The sequence below is a fragment of the Tasmannia lanceolata genome, unplaced genomic scaffold (genome assembly GCF_043159265.1).
Source record: "Tasmannia lanceolata isolate RefF3 unplaced genomic scaffold, GAP_Taslan_0.1 ptg000020l, whole genome shotgun sequence".
In the NCBI taxonomy this organism is placed as follows: Eukaryota; Viridiplantae; Streptophyta; class Magnoliopsida; order Canellales; family Winteraceae; genus Tasmannia; species Tasmannia lanceolata.
In genome coordinates, this window is record NW_027518697.1 from 22900825 (window position 1) to 22921111 (window position 20287).

At 38.6% G+C, this 20287-nt stretch overlaps 1 protein-coding gene and 1 non-coding gene across 2 annotated transcripts; both read right to left on the reverse strand.

The window, feature by feature from the left end:
* Positions 1-3177: 3177 nt before the first annotated feature.
* LOC143854256 (protein FMP32, mitochondrial-like) lies at positions 3178-18395 on the reverse strand. The gene is made up of 7 exons (XM_077364129.1): positions 17444-18395; positions 17204-17335; positions 16955-17014; positions 5052-5128; positions 4881-4937; positions 3682-3748; positions 3178-3597 (listed from the first exon to the last, which is right to left on the reverse strand). Exons 1-7 carry the CDS (start codon positions 17666-17668, stop codon positions 3478-3480), a joined length of 738 nt encoding a protein of 245 aa, XP_077220244.1. The 5' UTR covers positions 17669-18395; the 3' UTR covers positions 3178-3477.
* On the reverse strand, positions 5399-5519 carry LOC143855355 (small nucleolar RNA SNORD14). Its single transcript, XR_013237849.1, has one exon. It is a non-coding gene; the product is annotated as a small nucleolar RNA SNORD14 (small nucleolar RNA).
* Positions 18396-20287: the final 1892 nt, after the last annotated feature.

A 20287-nucleotide genomic window follows, 5' to 3' on the forward strand; every position in this document is an offset into this window, starting at 1 on the left:
GCCCTGACTCAGGGTCAGGGCAGGTCAGGGCCGAGATAATGGGATCCAGTCCAGGGTTGGGCTGGGGTTTTGAAAAATCCGACCCAACCCGACCCTGTTGCAGCCCTACCTAGATATATGGATTAGATGACTAGTGGTACATGTTTATTGTAACAAAGTTGTGTTGGTTATCTTTGAAATGCTATAAAACACATGGGCAGACAGGCCAAGTCTGCAGTTTGGTAATCTTTGAAAAAAAGTCAAAATGTTTGGTTAATCTTGAGTCCTCAAGAATAGTTGGAACGTTAAACAACACGTTTGTGCTTTGCGTGAGCCACTGTGATTTTTAACCGTAGACAAGGGTTTGGAATTGTAGGTCAGCTTCTAGGTGGATTTGGCATGGCCTGCAAGACCAGATTTAGTAGCCTTAGTCTGCCTTTGGCACCTCTAATATAAGATTTGGGCACTCTATATGCACATTGTTTCTAAGTTAAAAATGATTATTCAGTAATAAGGACAGGTTTTGGTGGCATCCAAAGAGGAGATAAAGATTATTACAAGTTAATCTTATATGCAAATGGGTCATTAAGTTCACTTTAGAAACCATTGGTTAAAAGAAAGTCACTTATATGCATAAAAAAGGTCGCTTTTAACCTGTACGGGTGTGGCTATGCTTCCGATTGACGCGAGTTCGATTCCACTGCGCTTACCTGATGCGCGTGGTTTACGGGTGATTGAGCGCATCCTTAGGGAATAGACCTGCCCTAAAAATTGGCGTGGGATACCCTATGTCATGAAAAAAAACGGAAGAAAGAAAGAAAGAAAGTCCCTTTTATGCTCCTTCCTAAAATACACTTATTGGGCCTCACTTCTGCCCAAGGTTTTAAATTTCGGTTTCGATACTGGTTTCAGACCCACGAAATTTCAAAATTTTGGCCGAAATTACTGAAATTCCAAAATTTCGGACGAAATAAAATACCATTTCGGGTTTATGTGATTTCGGTGTCGGTCTCCACCGAGATCCGAAATTTTGGATTTCGGTCAAAATTTAAAACCATGTTTCTGCCTCATTTATGTGATCAGATCAGTAATCCGAATGGCAACTGTAATGCTGACCAAATGTCGTTGAGAACTTCTTGTATAATTCAAGACACTTGATCTATCAAGCTTTGATCAAGACGATTGAGGAAAGCCTTGATTCAAGACACTTTCGTTTCGTGGTGCATGTGTCACAACTTGGGATTTCTTCGAGTTTTTATATGATGAAAGGCCTTAGAGAGAGTTCATTATTTTTCAAATAGTACCGTACGGCCCATACAATAGGATGATCCAAGCCGTCCATAAGATGGCTGTGCCCCAAAAATAATTTCCATAGGCTGATCCTAACCATCCGATCAATAGAGGGACCGCACATTAGAGATCGGATGGTTAAGATCAACCTATGGAAATTATTTTTGGGGCATAACCTATTTAGGTTGTGTCCCATCTTATGGACAGTTAGGATCATCCCCTATGTTGTGGGCCGTACGGTACTTTTTGAAAAATAATGGCTCATCATATAAAAACTCTTCATCTTTATCTACCAAACGAAATCTCGTTTTGCTAGCAGCGAAAAGAATTTGCCAGCCAATTTGGCGGAAAGCCCTTTTGCAGCTCACTTTTGCACGAGAGAACAGCCACCCAAGCCTACTTTTAGCAGATTGTGTCTTATTCATTTAATTCATCTGAGGTGGCTTTTCTCTCCTCCAGAAGTAACCCATGAAACAGCGTTCCGTGAAATTCTCTAGCAAATCCCAAATAAATTAGGGAGATGATAAATCCACCTCTTTGTTTTCTCAGGGTCAGCATTGCAATGATAGAAATAGCCAATATGCTCACTCGTCCAACACTCTCAAATAAATATGGTGGAACCACCCCAGCCACTGGCTATAATATTTTTAGAAATGACATGGCAATGGCTTCCAAAGCGGCCTCAATGTCCTATCTGAAAAATAAGAGCAACTTAAAATAATCTTATGGTTGGTAACAAATTCGCCCTTGTTTAACCATGGCTGCTCCCATGTCATAACTCATCTCATCTCAGCATGTGCATAAGATGAGTGTATCACAGATGCGGATGCTTAGATGGATGTGCGGCCACACAATGTTAGATCGAATTAAAAATGAAGACATCCATAAAAAGGTGGGGGTGACAAGAATTGAGGAGAAGATGAGGGAGCACCGCTTAAGATGGTTTGGGCATTTCCAACGCAGGCCTTTGGATGCTCCAGTGAAAAGAAGTGACTCATGCCATGTTGAAGGAGTAAAAAGAGGTAGGGGTAGACCGAAAACAACTTGAGTAGAACAAGTGAGAAAAGACTTGAGGACTATGAACATGACAGAGAACATGACCCTGGATAGGATAGAATCGAAGAAAATGATCCATGTAGACGAACCCAACTGGTATCATGATTAGACTTAGTCAGCTTGAGCTGGGTAGATCATTTCACCTTCTTCATGAAAATTTTCTAAAGGATTCAGTAGCCGACCCCAACTAGTTTGAGACAAAGGCTTAGTTGAGTTGACAAAGACGAGTATTTTATTTTCTTTGAAAAGAAAAGGACATGTATAGCTAGGTTTTCTGTTTCCTCTATTTTTAGATAAACTTTGAACGTGGGGTTTATAAAAACCTGGTAAAAACAGTGGAAAACTGAACAATAGCCATGTTCCCTTGGTTTGTCCCAACTAGTTTGAGATAAAGGCTTAGTTGAGTTGACAAAGACGAGTATTTTATTTTCTTTGAAAAGAAAATAACATGTATAGCTAGGTTTTCTGTTTCCTCTATTTTTAGATAATCTTTTAACGCGGGATTTATAAATCCCTAGTAAAAACAGTGGAAAACTGAACAATAGCCATGTTCCCTTGGTTTGTTAGGGGTGACATTCTGTTACGTTCTGTGAATGAGAAAAACTGAAAAATTGAGACGATCTCGTTCAGCAACCCCAACTCACAAAGCCCATTTCTCGGATTTCTGCCACTCCCAAAGCCAGATTCTATCATTTCAAGGAAGAAAAAGAATATAGATAGTTCACTCCAGAGACAAGACGCCATGAACAAAGGAGCCTACCTTCTCTTCTCTCTTCTCTTCTCTGTTCGTATTCCACAGTATCGAAACCAATACAAGACCAGAACAGAATATTCGGAGGACTCTTCCGACCAGACAAAAAAAAATTTAGGATTGATTTTCTTCTTCCAACATGATAAGAAGTGAATGCAGTGACAGTAGCAGGAAATAACAAAAAAAAAATACAGAAGCAAATGAGACTTAAAAAACTGTGAAAGATAATTTCATATTGATTACATTTCAAAAAAAAGGTCAGACTGATTAGAATAGTTCCGAGGGGTGGATTGCCAAAAACGTCTCAATTTTTCAGAATCCAGTAACCTCAGTAAAAAAATGAACATTTTTTAAAATTTCTTTGGGTTGTGTCACCTGTAATCTTGGAAGTGAAAATGTTTCTACATCAAAATGCGGATTACAGCGAGACCGACAGCTGAGATGGAGACGAGAGAACCAATGCAGTACTTTATGACGTCATATTTTGCTGCTTCTAAGCGGGCCCGCAACAAATGAATTTCCTGTGGATAATATTCAGTAACACCCAAATTAGATGCTAGAAATTCAACTATGATGTGGGAATTATGATATATTAGAACACTCACACTGTCAAGCTTGTTGGTGAGGCTTGAAGTTTCTGCACTTTGTTTAGCGAGTTCATCTCGAATGCGCCTGAACTCATTATTTAACAGTAGGTGAGAACAAAATTCAATAGTTGGAAAATCACGAATTTGTATTGTGTCAATAAAAAAAGAGAGAACCCATGATACACCGATTCTTCTGAATGGGTGAAGTGTCCGTGTCTGACACGTGTCGTATTCCAATACTTTAGGATTCTTTGCAACACTTATAGGTATCTTTTTTCTGAATACTACATCAAAAACTTTGCAATTACCCCGTGTTTTCGTTTTTATCCATCCCAATTAAGCTTTTATATAGAAATACAGGCTTTGGCATTCACATACTTTGTATCCCCTATTAAAGAAGGGAATCTGTTTACACCCCTATTGTACATGTTATATCTACATTATTATGTAAAAAACTAAATTTTGAGAATTAATTAAGGGCCCGTTTGGGTAATTCCAATTTTGTATTTGGATTTGGAATTGAGTTTTGAATACAAACTGAATAGATCCGGCAGCTCATGTAGAGGGAGACAGAGAGGAAAGGGGGTACGGTACTTCCTAGTGGAGGGAAGAGGTTGAGGAGCAAAGAGGGTGAAGGAAACTCCCAGATCTGTGGATTTCCAATTTCTTATTTCCACAGCAAACTTAGAAATCTGATTTTTTTCACTGTCAGCTGCTGAATTAGAACTCCAAGAATTTGATCTTATCCAAATTACAACGCAAAAAGGGCTGCAAATTTGAGAAATCCAAATCAAAATCTTCTCGGCATCCAAACGGGCCCTAAAATATTTTAGTGAATTCACAATTCTCTCTCTTTGAGGATTGCCAAATCCGACACTCGTACTCGCATAAATAAAACATAGGATAAAACGTATGTACTAACAAGTATTCTGCTACAGATAATGTCTATCATACTTGCATGCTTAACTCTAAATGGGGCATATGCTTGAATTAGTGAAATTGATAGTGGTTTTTGTTTTCTTTTTGCTTCTCAATATCTGTTGCCAAAACATTTTTTGTATTAAATGGTCAAACAAAATAGAATGATTGTGCAATCCATGACTGTCTGAAGTTGCTAGCAACTCAAAGAATGCTTCTGCTCAGCTTAGAAGGAGAGGTTAAGCCCTGAAAGTTGTAAACAAGAAAAAGATGAAGAGATAGGGTTTCTTTTTTCTTACCCTCTTTCAAGGTTTAGATCCAAGCGCTGTCCAGCAGTAACTTTGTCAATCTCATACCTTTGTCATAGAACAAAGCTTTTCTTGAATCAGAATTTTTGTAAGAAGACATGATAACATTTGGAAAAAAAAAACAGTTGGAAACAGTTTAATTTATATGTAGAAAACCCGTACCTTAATTCACTGCGCATCTTTTCGATATCATTTCGGAGTTTCTCAGTCTCCCGTTGCAACAATGAAAAATGGTGCTCCTGCATCAAGAATGTGTAAATTCAGTCAAACCAAGATTTGGCTGATGGAGATTTCAACCATTTTTATTCTCAACAACAGCATATTTAAACACAAAAAGTATCATCAGTTAAGAGAATCCAAAATAGAGTTTTTTGGGGATACTTTTTTTTTTTAAATGAAGTTTTTGGGGGCTGCTAAAAGGAATATGGCATCTGCACTCCCTAGTTCAGAAAACAGCACTAGTATCTTTTTTTTCTTTTCTTTTTTGAATGGTGTTAACGAAAGAGTATTGTCTCAGACATCTAAGGAAGGATTAAGCAGCATAAGCTCTCAATCCTGGCAAGGTGAAAGCTCTCAGGTGGCCACTGCGAATGCATTGAGAACAAGCCTTTTGATTTATCACCATAGAGATGTGATTACATACAAATCTGCAACATCTGTAAGAAAGCTCTCTCTTTACTAATGAATAAAAAGAGCTCTCTCTTTGCTAATGAATAAAAACGTTGAGAACAAAAGGAACAAAGAAAAATTACACAAAGGGCAGATACTAACTAACACACAAAGAAGAAATTCATTCACTCCCAAGCTTGGTTATTTTCATAATCATAGAACTCCCAATATCTTCCCAAGTCCCAATCCTCACATGTCACATCTTGATCATTACCTTAATTTTTTTTTGAATGGTAACAATTATTTTACATTTCTTTACCTTTAAAACTTTTCGAGTTGCATTTCCTCAGAGTGGTTCTCCATCCTAGTAAACGGGTCGCCTAAGGGCTTCTTTAAGTCCTCCAGAGGCTTTAGACAAGGGGACCCTCTCTCCCCCTTTCTCTTCGTGATTGTCGCCGAGTTACTTAGTAAACTATTGGACATAAGTAAAGATCTGGGGTTAATTGAAGGCTTTAGACTTAGAGAAAACAGGTCACAGATCTCTCATCTTCAGTTTGCTGATGGCACCCTTACATTTAGCGTGTCAAATGTGGATAAGATAGCTAAGTTTAAAGCAATCTTAAAATGTTATGGGGTGATTTCAGGGTAGAGATCAAAATTTTCCAAGTCCAAGATATTTGGGATTCATATGTGGTAGCCCAAGGGTTCTCATGGGTTCATTCAATCACCTTGTTTTGATGATTAATAAACTCAAATTGATTAGTCGTTTATGGACTAATTGTTTGCCTTGAGTGTTGTGCTATGGACAGGAAATTTATAGGTTAATCCATGATAGCACCAACACACACAGATGGCCTTTACTTGAAGATGAACCAACCAATGGACAAAGGAGCTAAAGCACACTTGGACAAAACACACCTTGGAGGATCAACCAAGGAGAAGCTCAACATCATCCACATCAAGCATTGAACATACAAAGAAGATCATAAAGGCCAAAAGGATCAAGAACCAATGCAAAGGACCAAGGAGCTTGTACCACAACTGGAGAAGTCAGAGCAAAGCTCACATTTGAAGATCCCAAAGCAAGCCAAGCACCTCATTGAAGATCAAATGTGGATAAGATAGCTAAGCTTAAAGCAATCTTAAAATGTTATGAGGTGATTTCAGGGCAGAGATCAAAATTTTCCAAGTCCAAGATATTTGGGATTCATATGAAGCAGGAGGATCTGGAAGGCATGGCGAATATTCTCAGTTGTAGCATTGACCTTCTCCCTTCTCCCTTCTACCTACTTGGGTCTTCCCCTAGGAGGGGGGAGACCTAAAAAGAAGCAATGGGACCCCATAGTTGAGAGGGTGGAAAGAAAGTTAGACTCTTGGAAGCGTAATTTGGTTTCTCTGGGAGGTAGAATTACCCTTATTAAGGCGGTTCTAGCCAACATCCCTATCTACCAACTGTCGGTGTTCAAACGTCCTATTAGTATTATTAGAAGGATCGAACTTATTCAGGGAAGATTTCTGTGTGTGTGTGGGGGGGGGGGTGTGCTTTGTAGAGGAAAGTCAGCTTTTGTGGGTTAGATTAATTGGAGAAAAGTATGGTGAATTGCCTGGTTATCGGTCATTTGATGATAAATTCAGAAAAAAGGGTGTCAGTGTGGAGACATAGTGAATCTAAGGTATAAATTTAACGAGGGGATTCGCTTCAGGGTTTATTCTGGGGAGAAGATCAGGTTCTAGTTGGACAAGTGGTGCGGTGAGCTTTCTTTTCCCGCTTGTTTCCCGAATTTGTTTTGCTATTGCAGTGAATAAGGAGGCATGGGTTTCGGATTACATGGTTCACAGGGTAAACGGGATAGCTTGGAACTTCAATTTCAAGAGACTTTTTTTGGATTGGGAACTTGAGAGCGTTGCTTGGATTTTAGAGTTGATTGAAGCGCAATACATATGTCGTTCTGGGGTGGATACGAGGTAGGGGTGCAACTCGGGTCGAGTTCAACCCGAACCCGACAGGTTCAACCCGAAAAAAGGTCGTGTCGGGTTCGGATTCAGGTTGACTTTTCCCAACCCGGGTCGGGTTTGGATCGAGAGTTTGGCAACCCGACTCGAGTGAAACCCAACATTTTTTATAATTTTTTATTTTTTTTTAGGCTTAGAAACTCGGGTCGGGTCGGGTTCGGGTTGGAAAAATGGGTTCCTCCGGTCGGGTTGGGTTGAACCTCGCCGGGTTGGAAATCGGGTCAGGTCGGGTTGGCCTCAACCCTACCAAACCCGACCCGAGTTGCACCCCTAATACGAGGGTTTAGCTTTGGTGCATATCTGGGGTATTCACTGTCAAATCTTTTTATCTGTAGCTCACTCCTTGTACGAGATCCCTAACAGGTAGCCAAAGTCTAAACCATTCCAGCTCCTCCTAGGTTATGTGCTTTCAGTTGGACGGCGGTTATGGACAAGATCCTTACTGTTAATCATCTCAGAAGTCGGAATATGTTGATTGTGGATCACTGTGCTCTTTGTATTGAGGCAGGGGAGACAGTGGATCATCTCTTTCAACATTGTAAGTTCCCTAGACTGGTTTGGAGTAGGATTCTCTAAAGATTTAGGATTGAACGGGTTTTCCCGCTCATATGTCGGAGGCTGGTAGTACTTAGGGCTTTTCCCTTGGCGAAAGAAAGGTAAGGTGCTTTAGAAGCTATCTATGTTGGCTACAATCTGGATGTTATGAAAGGAAAGAAATGCTCGAGTGTTCAAGCGGGTGGAAAAAAACACTCGCTATACTTCCACTATGGTGATTGCATTGATCATTGCTTGGGCTAGAACCCTCCCTAGCTTTAAATTTGTTTCGCCTCATGGTATTTGGTATGGTTGGAGGGAGGTATGTTCTAGCAGTGGTCGAGTAATTAAGAGTCATCCTCAATGGCCTCTCCGCCCACCGGCTATCTCAAAATAAACTTCGATGGATCATCTAGCTTCGGTAGTCCTGAACTTTCTGGGGTTGGTGGCCTTCTTAGAGATGAGGCAGGAGTCTCATTGTGGGCATTTTCGGGTCCCATAGGTTTTGCAGACTCCAATGAGGCAGAAATGAGGGCGGCTTTGCAAGGCATAAGGCTGGCGGAATCTATAAATTTGGCTAAGCTTATCGGGGCGGGAGATTCACTTAACTTCATCGGAAGACTTCAAGGTAGAAAGTCGATCCCTTGGAGATTTGGGAGATGGATGGATGAGATTAGGGATCGTATTGGAGGAGCGAATGTAATCTTCCAGCACGTTAAAAGCAAGGTTTTAAATATCGGTTTCGGCCACCATCGAAAAATATTTCAGTTTCGGTGGAAATTTCGGCAAAAATCATGTAAAAATGTGACAAAATTTTTGGTTTTCTTAAAATTTTTACCGAAAAATACAAAATTTTGGCAATTTCGGTGGAAAATTCGATAATTTCGGGGAAATCTTTACATTTCGGTGGAAATCTTTTACATTCGGTAGAAATTTTGTAAATAAGGGTGAAAAAAGAACTTTCGGTTGTTCAGCGAAATTTCGGAGAAACTTCCGGGAAATCATGTAAAAATCCGATTCAATGTAATTTCGGTTTCGGTCCAAACCGAAACAGAAATATTTCGGCTGAAATTTAAAACTATGGTTAAAAGGTCTACAAATGGGGAGGCAGACAAGCTTTGCTAGGGAAGGAAATGAGAAACAAGAGCTCGAGTTTTTCGATTTTCTCCCTCCTTGATTTCCGTGTGTCGGTTCTTTTTTCTTTTTTCTTAGTCGTCCTTTTCGGTCGGCTTCTTATATTCTTTTCTTATATCAATGATATCTAGCTTACTCATAAAAAAAAATGATATCTAGCCATTCAAAAAAAAAGGTCATAATTCCAAAGGCCAACCGAACATCTGCTGTTTTTTTTCTTGGACTGTTTGACCAGTAGCCTCTGTCAATCCTACAAAAGTCCCCTAGAATCCCTTAAACCCTTATATATTTACCTATAATAACCCGCAATTCCTATTTTTTTGATTGGTAAGCTGTGATCGAACCCCAATAGCCCGCAAATCCTATCCAAGGTTTTATATTTCGGTTTCGGTTTTTGTTGCCAGGGAAATGAAAACCTTTCGGTTCCAGTTGGAAATTTCAGTGGAAATCCTTAAAAATCACGGAAACGTATGGAGTCACATGCAAATGATAGAATATTAAGATGAATATTTTAGAAATCCCAGAATAAGCACAAATACATCCTTAGACATCATCACATAAGCAAGGCAACCATCCATGACAGTTTAACAACATTGAACACCTAGTGACATGCATTGTCGCATATGTCTGGTAATTCAGTATATGCCACATTTCATAAATAATGCATATAAATATGTACACATTGTTAAAGTACATAAGATTAAATAATGCCCTCTCTAACAGCTTAAGCTTTTGGAGTAATTGGTTGTTTCACATGGTATAAGAGCAAAGGTCCTGAGTTCAAAACTCCTTGATATTAAAAATCCACATCTAATGGCCAACCCAAAAGAGGCGCCACACGTGCCACGTGTAAGCCAACCAACAAAAAGAGGTTCCACACGTGAGAGGGAGTGTTGAAGTATAAAAGGTTAAATAACACCTTCTCTAACAGCTGAAGCTTTTGGAGTAATTGGTTGTTTCACATACATTATACACACACCACATTTCACATGCAATTCATATAATAGAGTTATGTAACATATACTGATATAATATACCACAAATACACTTACGGTTTTGGTTTCAGTATACATCTCGATGGTGATGGAAATGGAAACATTTAGATCGTTTCGTGTTGGTTTCGGTCGAAATTTAAAACCATGTTCCTATCCTATCAGCTGGTGTAGTTTTCCTACTCATCCACAACCGTTAAAAGTCTCTTACAACCCCAGTAAAATCTGTGTTCACCTAAAACCTCCAAGTGTCCCCATTTTATGCTGCAGCAATCAAATTTTGTCTACAATTTCATACCCCTGAAACCATCAAAACCTATTTCCTTTATCCCAATCAAATTTGTTTCTATCCATTACCCTTAACAAATCTATCCAATTTGATTACTTACATCCGTTCTTTAGAACTGTTTTATCGTTGAAGATTACATATTGTTGGTAGTCCTGCATACCCCAACCCCTTTCCCATCAAACCTTCGACAAACGTACCCCAACTCCTTTTCACTTTGCTTAGCCATTAAACCCATAACTTGGAAATCCAACTTTGAACTCCGGACCAGTCCCATGTTTCCCATTAATCCCAGTCCCTCTTTCACCCTTGTGGAAACCTTAAAACTAACCACAACCTTCTTGAACACCTAGCATCCATTGATCTGAGCTGTGATCTCTTTAAATCCAAGATCAGTCCCCCAAACCGCCTATGTCCCACACTGCTAGACCTGAAACCTTCACCTACAGCACTCCACCCATTAAACCTTGAACCCTAAACAAATTCCCTTGCCTTCTTGAATCATTACAGGTTCAAGAATCATTCAAGAATACAAGAACCCTTGACCAGCTTATTCACATACCCAAACCACACTAAAACCCTTTCCTTTTTCTTTTTTTTGATAGGTCACTTAAACCCTTTCCTTTTATTATATTAAACCCCAGCACCCTGAATCCAAACCTACGGCACAACTGTTTCATTACAGTCCACCCTAGTGGACAGCGCCGCTTTTAAACCTCTCTTCCAGCCCTATAAATCCTATTTAAAGCCCATTTATTATTTTTTTCCTATACCCTAAAATCTTTAGAGACCATTTTCCATCTATGGTTGCAAGATTCCATTAATCAATCAACAAAACAGTCCACTATACCATCAGTAAAAGTCCAATTCTTCCATTTTCTTAAGCTTGAACACCTGGCCTCAGTGCCTTATTAGCCCCTACATCATACAGAATTATTACCCGGACCTACCCTCAATTTATCCGTCCGGACCTATTAACTGTGATAAACAGTTCTAACATTCTTTAAATCCCCACACCACAGTTTACCCAAACCTTTTCCTTTTATCCCTGCTTAATCCCTAACTAACTCGGCCAGATCTGAGCCCAAAACCTATTAAGGGATTGTAATCAGTTGCCTGTCCTACATCACAAGGGTCCTCCTTGTCTAGCCCCTCTCCCTCTTTGAAAACTCACCCACTAGTTGGAAGCAATTAATAATTTTTGAAGAGGCAGACTACATACAGGCTTCAATCCATAATCGCTCTTTTTCTCCAAAAGCCATCCCTTCTTGAACGTACTCAACAAAATTTCAATCCACGAGATCAATAGTTTTCCCATATCTATTTTACATTACAGGCCAGGTTTACCTTCTCAGTGTCTTGATCTATACATTCGTTTGCAACTACAAAATGCTACTGATATTTTCATTGAAATGTTTTGATAATGGGTCAAACTCCCCTTGTCTATTATTATTTAATTTGCTATCAAAAGCTATTAAAAATCCCAAAAAGCTCTCTGATGAGGACATCCAGCTAGGATTTTGATATACTAACGTATACACAGAGGTGCCAGCAGCCGGTCATTACCTCTACTTGGTTCGGTGATGGATTTCGAGCTTTGATTGAGATGGATCTTCGAGCTTTCATTAAAATGGATCTGAACTCCAGAGCACAAATTGTCCATAGTTATTAGTTATTTTGTGATAGGCTACTATCGTGAGGTATAATGTTTTTTTGTGTGTCTAATGTATTTATTTATGTTGTGAATTTGTAACATCGTAATGAGACAATTACGGGTGTCATGTGTCGGCCTCTCTTTTAAAGAGAGCGTCCCAAGTAGTTATGTCCTAAAAAAACTACTCATTGTCATGTGTCTTTCTCTCTTTTAAATAGCATAAGTATTTATGTCCAACAAAACTACGAATGTCATGTGTCATTCTTTCTTTTAAAAAGAGTCCTAAGTAGTTTCTCAAGTAGTTATGTCCTTGGTTTTAAATTTCGGTTTCGGTTTTGGTCGGCACAAAAACAGAGACATTTCAGTTTCAGTTGGAAATTTCGATGGAAATCTTGTAAAATCGTGAAAATGTATGTAAACATACGTAAATAATGATGAAACATTATTGCTTAATCATATTGAACACATAAGGAAGAAAGCCATCCAGTATTGCTCAATCATATTGAACACCTAGTGACATGTGGCGTCTCACATGTCTAGAACAATAAAGTCAGTAAAGAAGTACAATGTAATGAATTGTAAAAAGGTACAACGACCAGTCATCCCTCCAAGGACCCCAACTCTATGTCAATACCGCAAAGAGTTACGAGAGGGTATTGGTCTCATGCCGATCTGGCATCTCATACATAAGATATGGTTACATTGTTGTACAGTCCAATGATGTTACCTACCAGATATTATTATGTACATTAATGAAATAAAATAAAATGCAAAGTAAAATGACTTGCAGAAAAAAAAATCATTTCCACTTTCTAAGCTTAGTCAGAAACTCATCATTTGTATGATGTTTAGGTTTTGAAATTTGAAATTCGAGAGACTCTTCACATTGAAATGAAAAACGAGCCCGCCTTCGATTCAACTGGGATGGGTCCACAAAACATGTTGATAAAGATAAAAAAATCTTAAATGTTTTTCTACCTTTACAATTGGTATTGACACAACTAATTGCATCGTTTGCATCCGAATGGTAATTTATTTATAAATGGAACAAATCAAAGGAAAGATGACGACACCGACGGAAACTTTAGGTCGACAAATCAAAGGAAACTTTAGGTCGAAATTTGGACCATGTCGGTAGAATTTCGGTCATTTCGACAATTTCGGTTGAAATTTCGAAAGAAATAATGGAGCCTGAAACTTTAGGTCGAAATTTGGACCGTGTCAGTAGAATTTCAGACATTTCGGTTGAAATTTTGAAAGAAATAATGGTGGAACGAATCCATTGAGATTTCGCTTCAGTGGGGATGGAAATGGAAACATTTCAGTCGTTCCGTGTCAGTTTCAGTGGAATTTAAAACCATGGTTATGTCCTACAAAAACGGTCATTTCCATGTGCCATTTTCTCTTTTTAAAAAGAGAGATTCCTAAGTAATGACCTAAGTAGTTATCTCCTACCAAAACCATGACTCCGCAGATTCCTTGGTGTGAAATCTAGGACTCCTTGGTGGCTTGGGGTCTTCCAACACCCTCTTCTTTTGCTAGTGAATCCACTTCCATTTCAGAATCTCTATCCAGATACTGAAACGAAGCCTACAAATTAGTTGCAATATCATTTGCTTCCTCAAAGACATCTACCAGTCACCCAGGGTACTCTTTCTATACTTGTATCCACCTTAAATTGTGAAGAGAATCAACCTATGTAAAAAAGAGGCCATGAAAAGAGGAAGTGAGGATCTTGATTCCTTCTTTTAGAGACAACATCTCTGTGTCAATCAAAACATATTGTTCTTACCTCTAAATTTTCCTAAAGTCAATCACAACATATTGTTCTTGCATCTAAACTTTCCTAAATTCTTATAATATTTAAATTTGACGCAAAAAAAAAATCACATTGTATCATCCAATACAACCCTACACCTATATTTTGTGACATCACCAATATATATCATTCTTTGGGTTGGAAAATAGAGGGGTTATTTGAAGCTTCTGGAAATTTCAATTTGAATTGAGAAGGTTTAAGTTGACATGGGAAGATAAAATTAGGAGTGGTTTATTGTTAGAAAGTTTAGGATCGAAAGTTGTATTTATAGAGGATCTTTAGTTAATTTTCATAGGAAAGCTCCTATTTTAAAGTGTGATTAGACTCTCAATGAAGTCGATTCCTTGTTATGATTTGTGGACACGGACACGAGTGTCACGTCTCGACACGGACACGGGGTGTTGGACACGGCAAACTTCCAAAATTTAGAAACGGGGACACGGCTAAAATAGAAAGTAAATATACTCATGATTTGTGGACACAGATTCGTGTGCCGAGTTTCGACCAAGTTTCGACACGGATCCATGGTATTTGACATGGAAACCCATAAATAGTGTCACACTCATACACATACATACATATAAAGTTGCTAGCACTTCTAGCAATACGCCTAAAAGTGTCTAAAGGAGTGTTGACACGTGACGACACGGGTGTCAGACACGACACGTGTGTCAGCAATAAATTCAAAGTGTCGGCCAAATCATAGATTCCTTGTGTTGAAGTGGAGCATCGCCCATGATTAGAAGTCCTTACTTTGGGCAAGTTTTGGAGTCATAAAAGGGCAAGTATATTGTCTATATATGGGGCCTTCAAACACCCTCTTTTGCTAGTGAATCCACTTCCATTTTAGAATCTCTATCCAGATACCGAAATGAAGCCTAAAAATTAGTCGCAATATCATTTGCTTCCTCAAAGACATCTGCCAGTCACCAAGGGTACTCTTTCTATACTTGTATCCACCTTAAATTGTGAAGAGAATCAACCTATATAATAAAGAGGCCATCAAAAGAGAAAGTGATGATCTTGATTCCTTCTTTTAGAGACAACATCTCTGCGTCAATCAAAACATATTGTTCTTACCGCTAAGTTTTCCTAAATTCAATCACAACATATTGTTCTTGCATCTAAACTTTCCAAAATTCTTATAATTTTTTAATGAGGAATGATTTATGCAAGGGTGCCTTGCATAAAGACCCAGAAAAGGGCCCTTGATTGGATCCACGTCATTAAGTGTAACCGATTTTACTTTTTCAATCAATTTTAAAACGTAACCGAAAATTATGTGGATCCAATCAAGGGCCCTTCTCTAGATCTTTATGCAAGGGCTCCCATGCCTCTATCATTCCTCTTTTTTTAATTTAACCCAAAAAAAAATCGCATTGTATCATCCGATACAACCCAACACCTATATTTATTGTGACATCACCAATAAATATCATTCTTTGGGTTGCTAATCCAGTCATTTTCCTAGAATTTTAACTCTTGATTCTGGGTGTCTTGTAAACTCCTAGAATACTAATTCTAGCAGTCTCTTAAGAGAGAAGTACGCCCTCACATATTTATGGAGCAATTGTTCTTTTCTTTGCATAAAACAATCGTCTGAGCTAGTGTTTCAAAACACGGATGCGGCATATTCGCAAAAATATTTGGAAGGGAAAGGGATATTGGGCCGGAGTAAAAGCTTTATCGGCCGAAGAAAATCCTAGTTGACACGGCACAACGCAATCGAGTACTCGGTTGACGCGGCTGAGTACTCAGTTGACACGGTCATAGCTAAGGGTGTTCATTTTATAACTGAAATAACCGACTGAACCGAATTGGTTCAATTATGCTGTGAATAGGTTCGGTTTCTGTTCTTAATGTTACAACTTTCGGTTTTCGGTTTCAGTTTTCATAAAAAAAAAAATCGGTTTAACCGACCAACCGAATAAGAGAAACAAGTGGGTGCGAATTATCCTACAGGGGTGCGAATTATCAATTTATCATCGCCCTTTTTATAACTATAAGTGTGGGACCTGTATAGACTATAGTCTAAATGTCTAATTATAAATTTATCATCGCACGAGAGAGAGAGAGAGAGAGAGAGAGAGAGAGAGAGAGAGAGAGAGAGAGAGAGAGAGCCGAGAGGCGGGAGGCGAGAGGAATGCTTTTTACTTTTTAGTGGGGGTGTTCACTATTCGGTTTTAACCGAACCAACCAAATAACCAAAATGTTCATCCGGTTTCAGTTTCGGTATTAAGAAAATTTGGTTTCGGTTTCGGTTTTGGTTGCTTAATTTAGGTAACCAAAATTGGATATTTCGGTTTGGTCGGTTATAACCGAATGAACACCCCTTGACTCATAGCTTAGAAGTCAGACAAAGCGCAGAACGGAGTGAAAAAAACGCGGAGCGCAGCCAAGGTAAAAGGGAGTCGTCTCAAGGGGAGTCCACATTGACGCGAGGGATTTTTAAAACTATGGTCTGAGCTACAAGTAATATTGACAAATCAACCACTCAAATGAGATTAGAGATGGCTTTCCTTAAAAAGTGACAGCACCAATCTTGGTTTTAGTCTTTGAGACCTGGTAACCAAGGATGTATCGGTTTCCTATATTTTTTTGAAAAAATAGGTGTTTCCTTTATGGATTGAATGTTTCCTAATCAATTTTTAATGATAACTTCCTTGAATAAGCAATCCAAGAGGACGATGATATCTAAGCTACTCATGATTAATGAAAGGTTTAGTGGACTTTTAACATATATACAGAACTCTTGGGCTCTTGGCCTTTCCTAGTAAATAATGGGTGTGAAAAAATCTATAGTAGAGATGAACTACACAAGGAAAACATCATGATGAACCTAAACTCCAAATTATTATTCTTCTAAAATTTAGCCAAAACTGTCATTATGCATGAGGAAACTATAAGATATGAATGTTCCTTCCAGCAAGCAATGCATCAAGCTAAAAGTTCGGTAACCTTATCAACATATTAAATAGCTCGCAATACCGCATGAGAACGGAAAAGGAATAAGAAATGCAGTACCTGAGAGCTTTGTACTTCGGATTTAAATTTGGAGAGGTTAGCATCTTGAGTCATTTCACTCTGCAATAATAAAGGGTTAAAGTTAAAGAATATGAAAGACTGTCACACACATCCATGCAGTAGAATCATTAAGTATGAAACTCTTCCATAACCATTGTACATTCAAAGACAATAATAACAATGGAATTCGATAAACAAAGATTACTTGATAAAACCGAAAGGAATAAAATTGAACAAGAAACACTTTACCTTCTGCATCTCTCCTTTTGAAACAAAGGATTGAGCTACATTTTCCAAGCTGTCATTCAAAACTTCGGTAATGGCTGCAGTTATCGCCTCCGCTTGTTTCGTAGGAACATCGTGAGCTTCTAATCTTCTAACCTACAAGCGAATATAAGTTGTAAAGAATTTTACTCATAAACCAGTCCAATTCACCAGAAATCCAAAAAATGCAAACCAGATACAAACATGGGGAACAAGATTTACTACCAAAGCTAATGTGTCGACGAGAAACAACCGTTGTTTCCCATTAGATTTCACAAGCTGAGACGTCTGTGTAGAAAAAGATGGGTTATACCGGAGATTCGCAGATAATCTGACCGACGCATCAAGTAAGGCCCCATTGCTGGATGCTGTAGTGCCCCTTAATGCGGTCAAGCCCGCCATAGATTTCGCCCCGAATAGCACCGCCCGTTTACAAGCAGTGGCAGCCATTTGCACAAATCACAAGAACAAGAAAAAGATAAAATCCAAACCCAACCACAAAATGGAATTTTAAAAAAAAAAGTCCTATCCCTTCTCCAAAAATCCGATTCTATGTTACCCTAACCGGTTCAAATGTTGTGCAAAAGAACAAAATAAAATCCAAAACCTACCCACAAAAGTGAATCAAAAATCCTATTCTACTATGCCCTAATCTGTTCAAATCTTGTGAAGCATTCAAGGCCTGAAATGGGTATTGCAGGATTGATTTGAATTCAACAAATCTCGTTTAATAGAAAGGGGAAATGGGGGAAATGAAGAAAAAAGACTTGGGTTTCATTCAATGAAGGGAAATCTTACTTATAGTCTACAAGTCATTTTTATAGATTCAACCCCCTTCATTGCGCAACGTGTTGAGTCAAACACGCATATTTTAAAAACTCAGACACGGAAAAGGGAAATTGCCGAGAATAGAGAACATGATGTTATGGTTGATGGCTTGACCAACAAGAAAATTAGGGAAAAAGGGAAAGAAATTTTGCAGATAAATAGATACAATAAAGGGGTAAAATGAGAAGAAGAAAAAAACCCAAATGGTAATTTGAAGGAGGGCGGAGAGGATTGGTTTGTGGATTTGATTTTGGACAGAAACACTGGAATACCAAATCTGTAAGGTTGCTTTGCCTAAGACAAAACCACCGTTGAACGCTTTCTGTTTGGGCCTTTTACGACTCCCAATGTAAGAACCCAAATATGCGTATGCTTGCACGTGATTGGGAATCGGTGGGCCCACCTCATCGGATGATACTAAGCCGTTGATCGATTATGATTTGTTTAGGCCTGTTAGAGTAGATCAAATCTAGACAATTGGATTGGGTCTGGGTTAGGTACTTTGGATAGATTAGGCAAGTTGGATTGTAGAGGTAACCTAGATATAATAGGAAACTAGATAGAATTAGTATTTTCTATTGAGATGTAATATGTCTGCCCTTTTTTTTACTTGGGACAGCCACCTCGAGTGTGTCTATGCAAGGTTTTAAATTTCGGTGAGGACCAAAACCGAAACATTCCAAAACCGAAATCGCCGAAATTTCGGCTGAAGTTTTGGAAATTTTGCCAAAATTTTTTATAAGAATTTCAGCTGAAATTACCAAAGAAAAAAACAACATTTCGAGTGCCTTCACCATATTTTGGCCGAAATTTTGGGATTTCGTCTAAAATTTCGGTTTCGGTGAGGACCGAAATTACCCCCGAAACTGAAATTTAAAATCTTGTGTCTATGACTGCAGAGGGGCTGATGTACTTAACGTGAGAAGGATTCAACGTGACCAGAATTTATCATTTCCCTTTCTATTTCCATATGCATATAGTTAGTTACCTTGTAGATTAGTGTTATGAGTAGTCAATAGGGAGGATACAGACATTTGTAGTGTTTGATCTTCCTAGGATTTACATGGTAGAATAGTGATAAGTAGTGTTTGCTTGCCAACCTCGTAGAGTAATGGGAGCAGTGTTGGTGGGAATTTGGATTAGAATGAAATCTATAGAGTTGCTTCAAGACGCGTAATGGCTTTCCTTAACACAAATTTCGCCCCCACCAGTTGTGTGCAAATGAGATCCGCGAATTGCCTCCTAGATACAATGAAGCCTTGTAGGAAAGCCCTACAAAAGTTTGACGACACTTTGCACAAGTGGAATCAAACCCAAAATGCCTTTCAAGAACTTCAAGCCTTAAAGAAAAAACACTAAATCTGTTTCTGCAGAAAAACAGTTTATAGTGCACTGTTTAATGAATAAAATAACTTGAAAATCAAGAGAGTAAGAGATTGCCAGAGAGAGAAAGAAAAGTACAGCAATAACTTATTTTCAGTATTTGAAAAAGACAGATTTCTACTCTTTTTATAGAGCATTAGATGTCTATTCATTAAGGGAAACACCCCTTCAAGACATCTCTTGGATTGGTTTGAATAATGACCATTTGATCACAACCCTTTGTGATTTAAGTATTTTGGATCATCCACAAGGTCTCCCTTGTGTTTGAAAAACATCCATGACTGTTGGGAAGCAAAAGACATGAAAAAAGGTTGAAAAACGGAAGTGAAAAGCCATGTCCATTTCTACCCAACGGATAGTTTTTCAAACATTCGCGGTCGCCCACCGGCATGCTTCTGTCCATGTTAATTTTTTCAATCCAAAGAACCGCGGTCACCCGCCCACACCTTTCTAGAAATTGTTCATACTTCCAGGTTGGTACCAACCCGCGGTCGCCCAGGATAACCCGGTCGACTGGCCCTGTCTTAAAATTGTTTTTCTAATTTAAATAAAACTTAAGAAAATTCTTTTAATTTTCTCAACATCATTTTGCAAAATCTCTAACAAGCGGGTATCATTAACAATATAAAAAGAGAAGAGAGAGAGAGAGAGAGAGAGAATGAAAGAAAAAAGGCAAAATTGTACTTGCCAAATTCCTCTTTTTTCTGCGTGCATCCATAGGGATTAGTCCTACCCTAAAATGGGGTGGGATACCCTTTGTGATAAAAAAAATCCTCATTTTTTGAGAAATTTGGCATGGAAAGTATAAGTATTGGAATAAGGGTGCAACATCACCCCACAAGCAATAATTACCTTTGA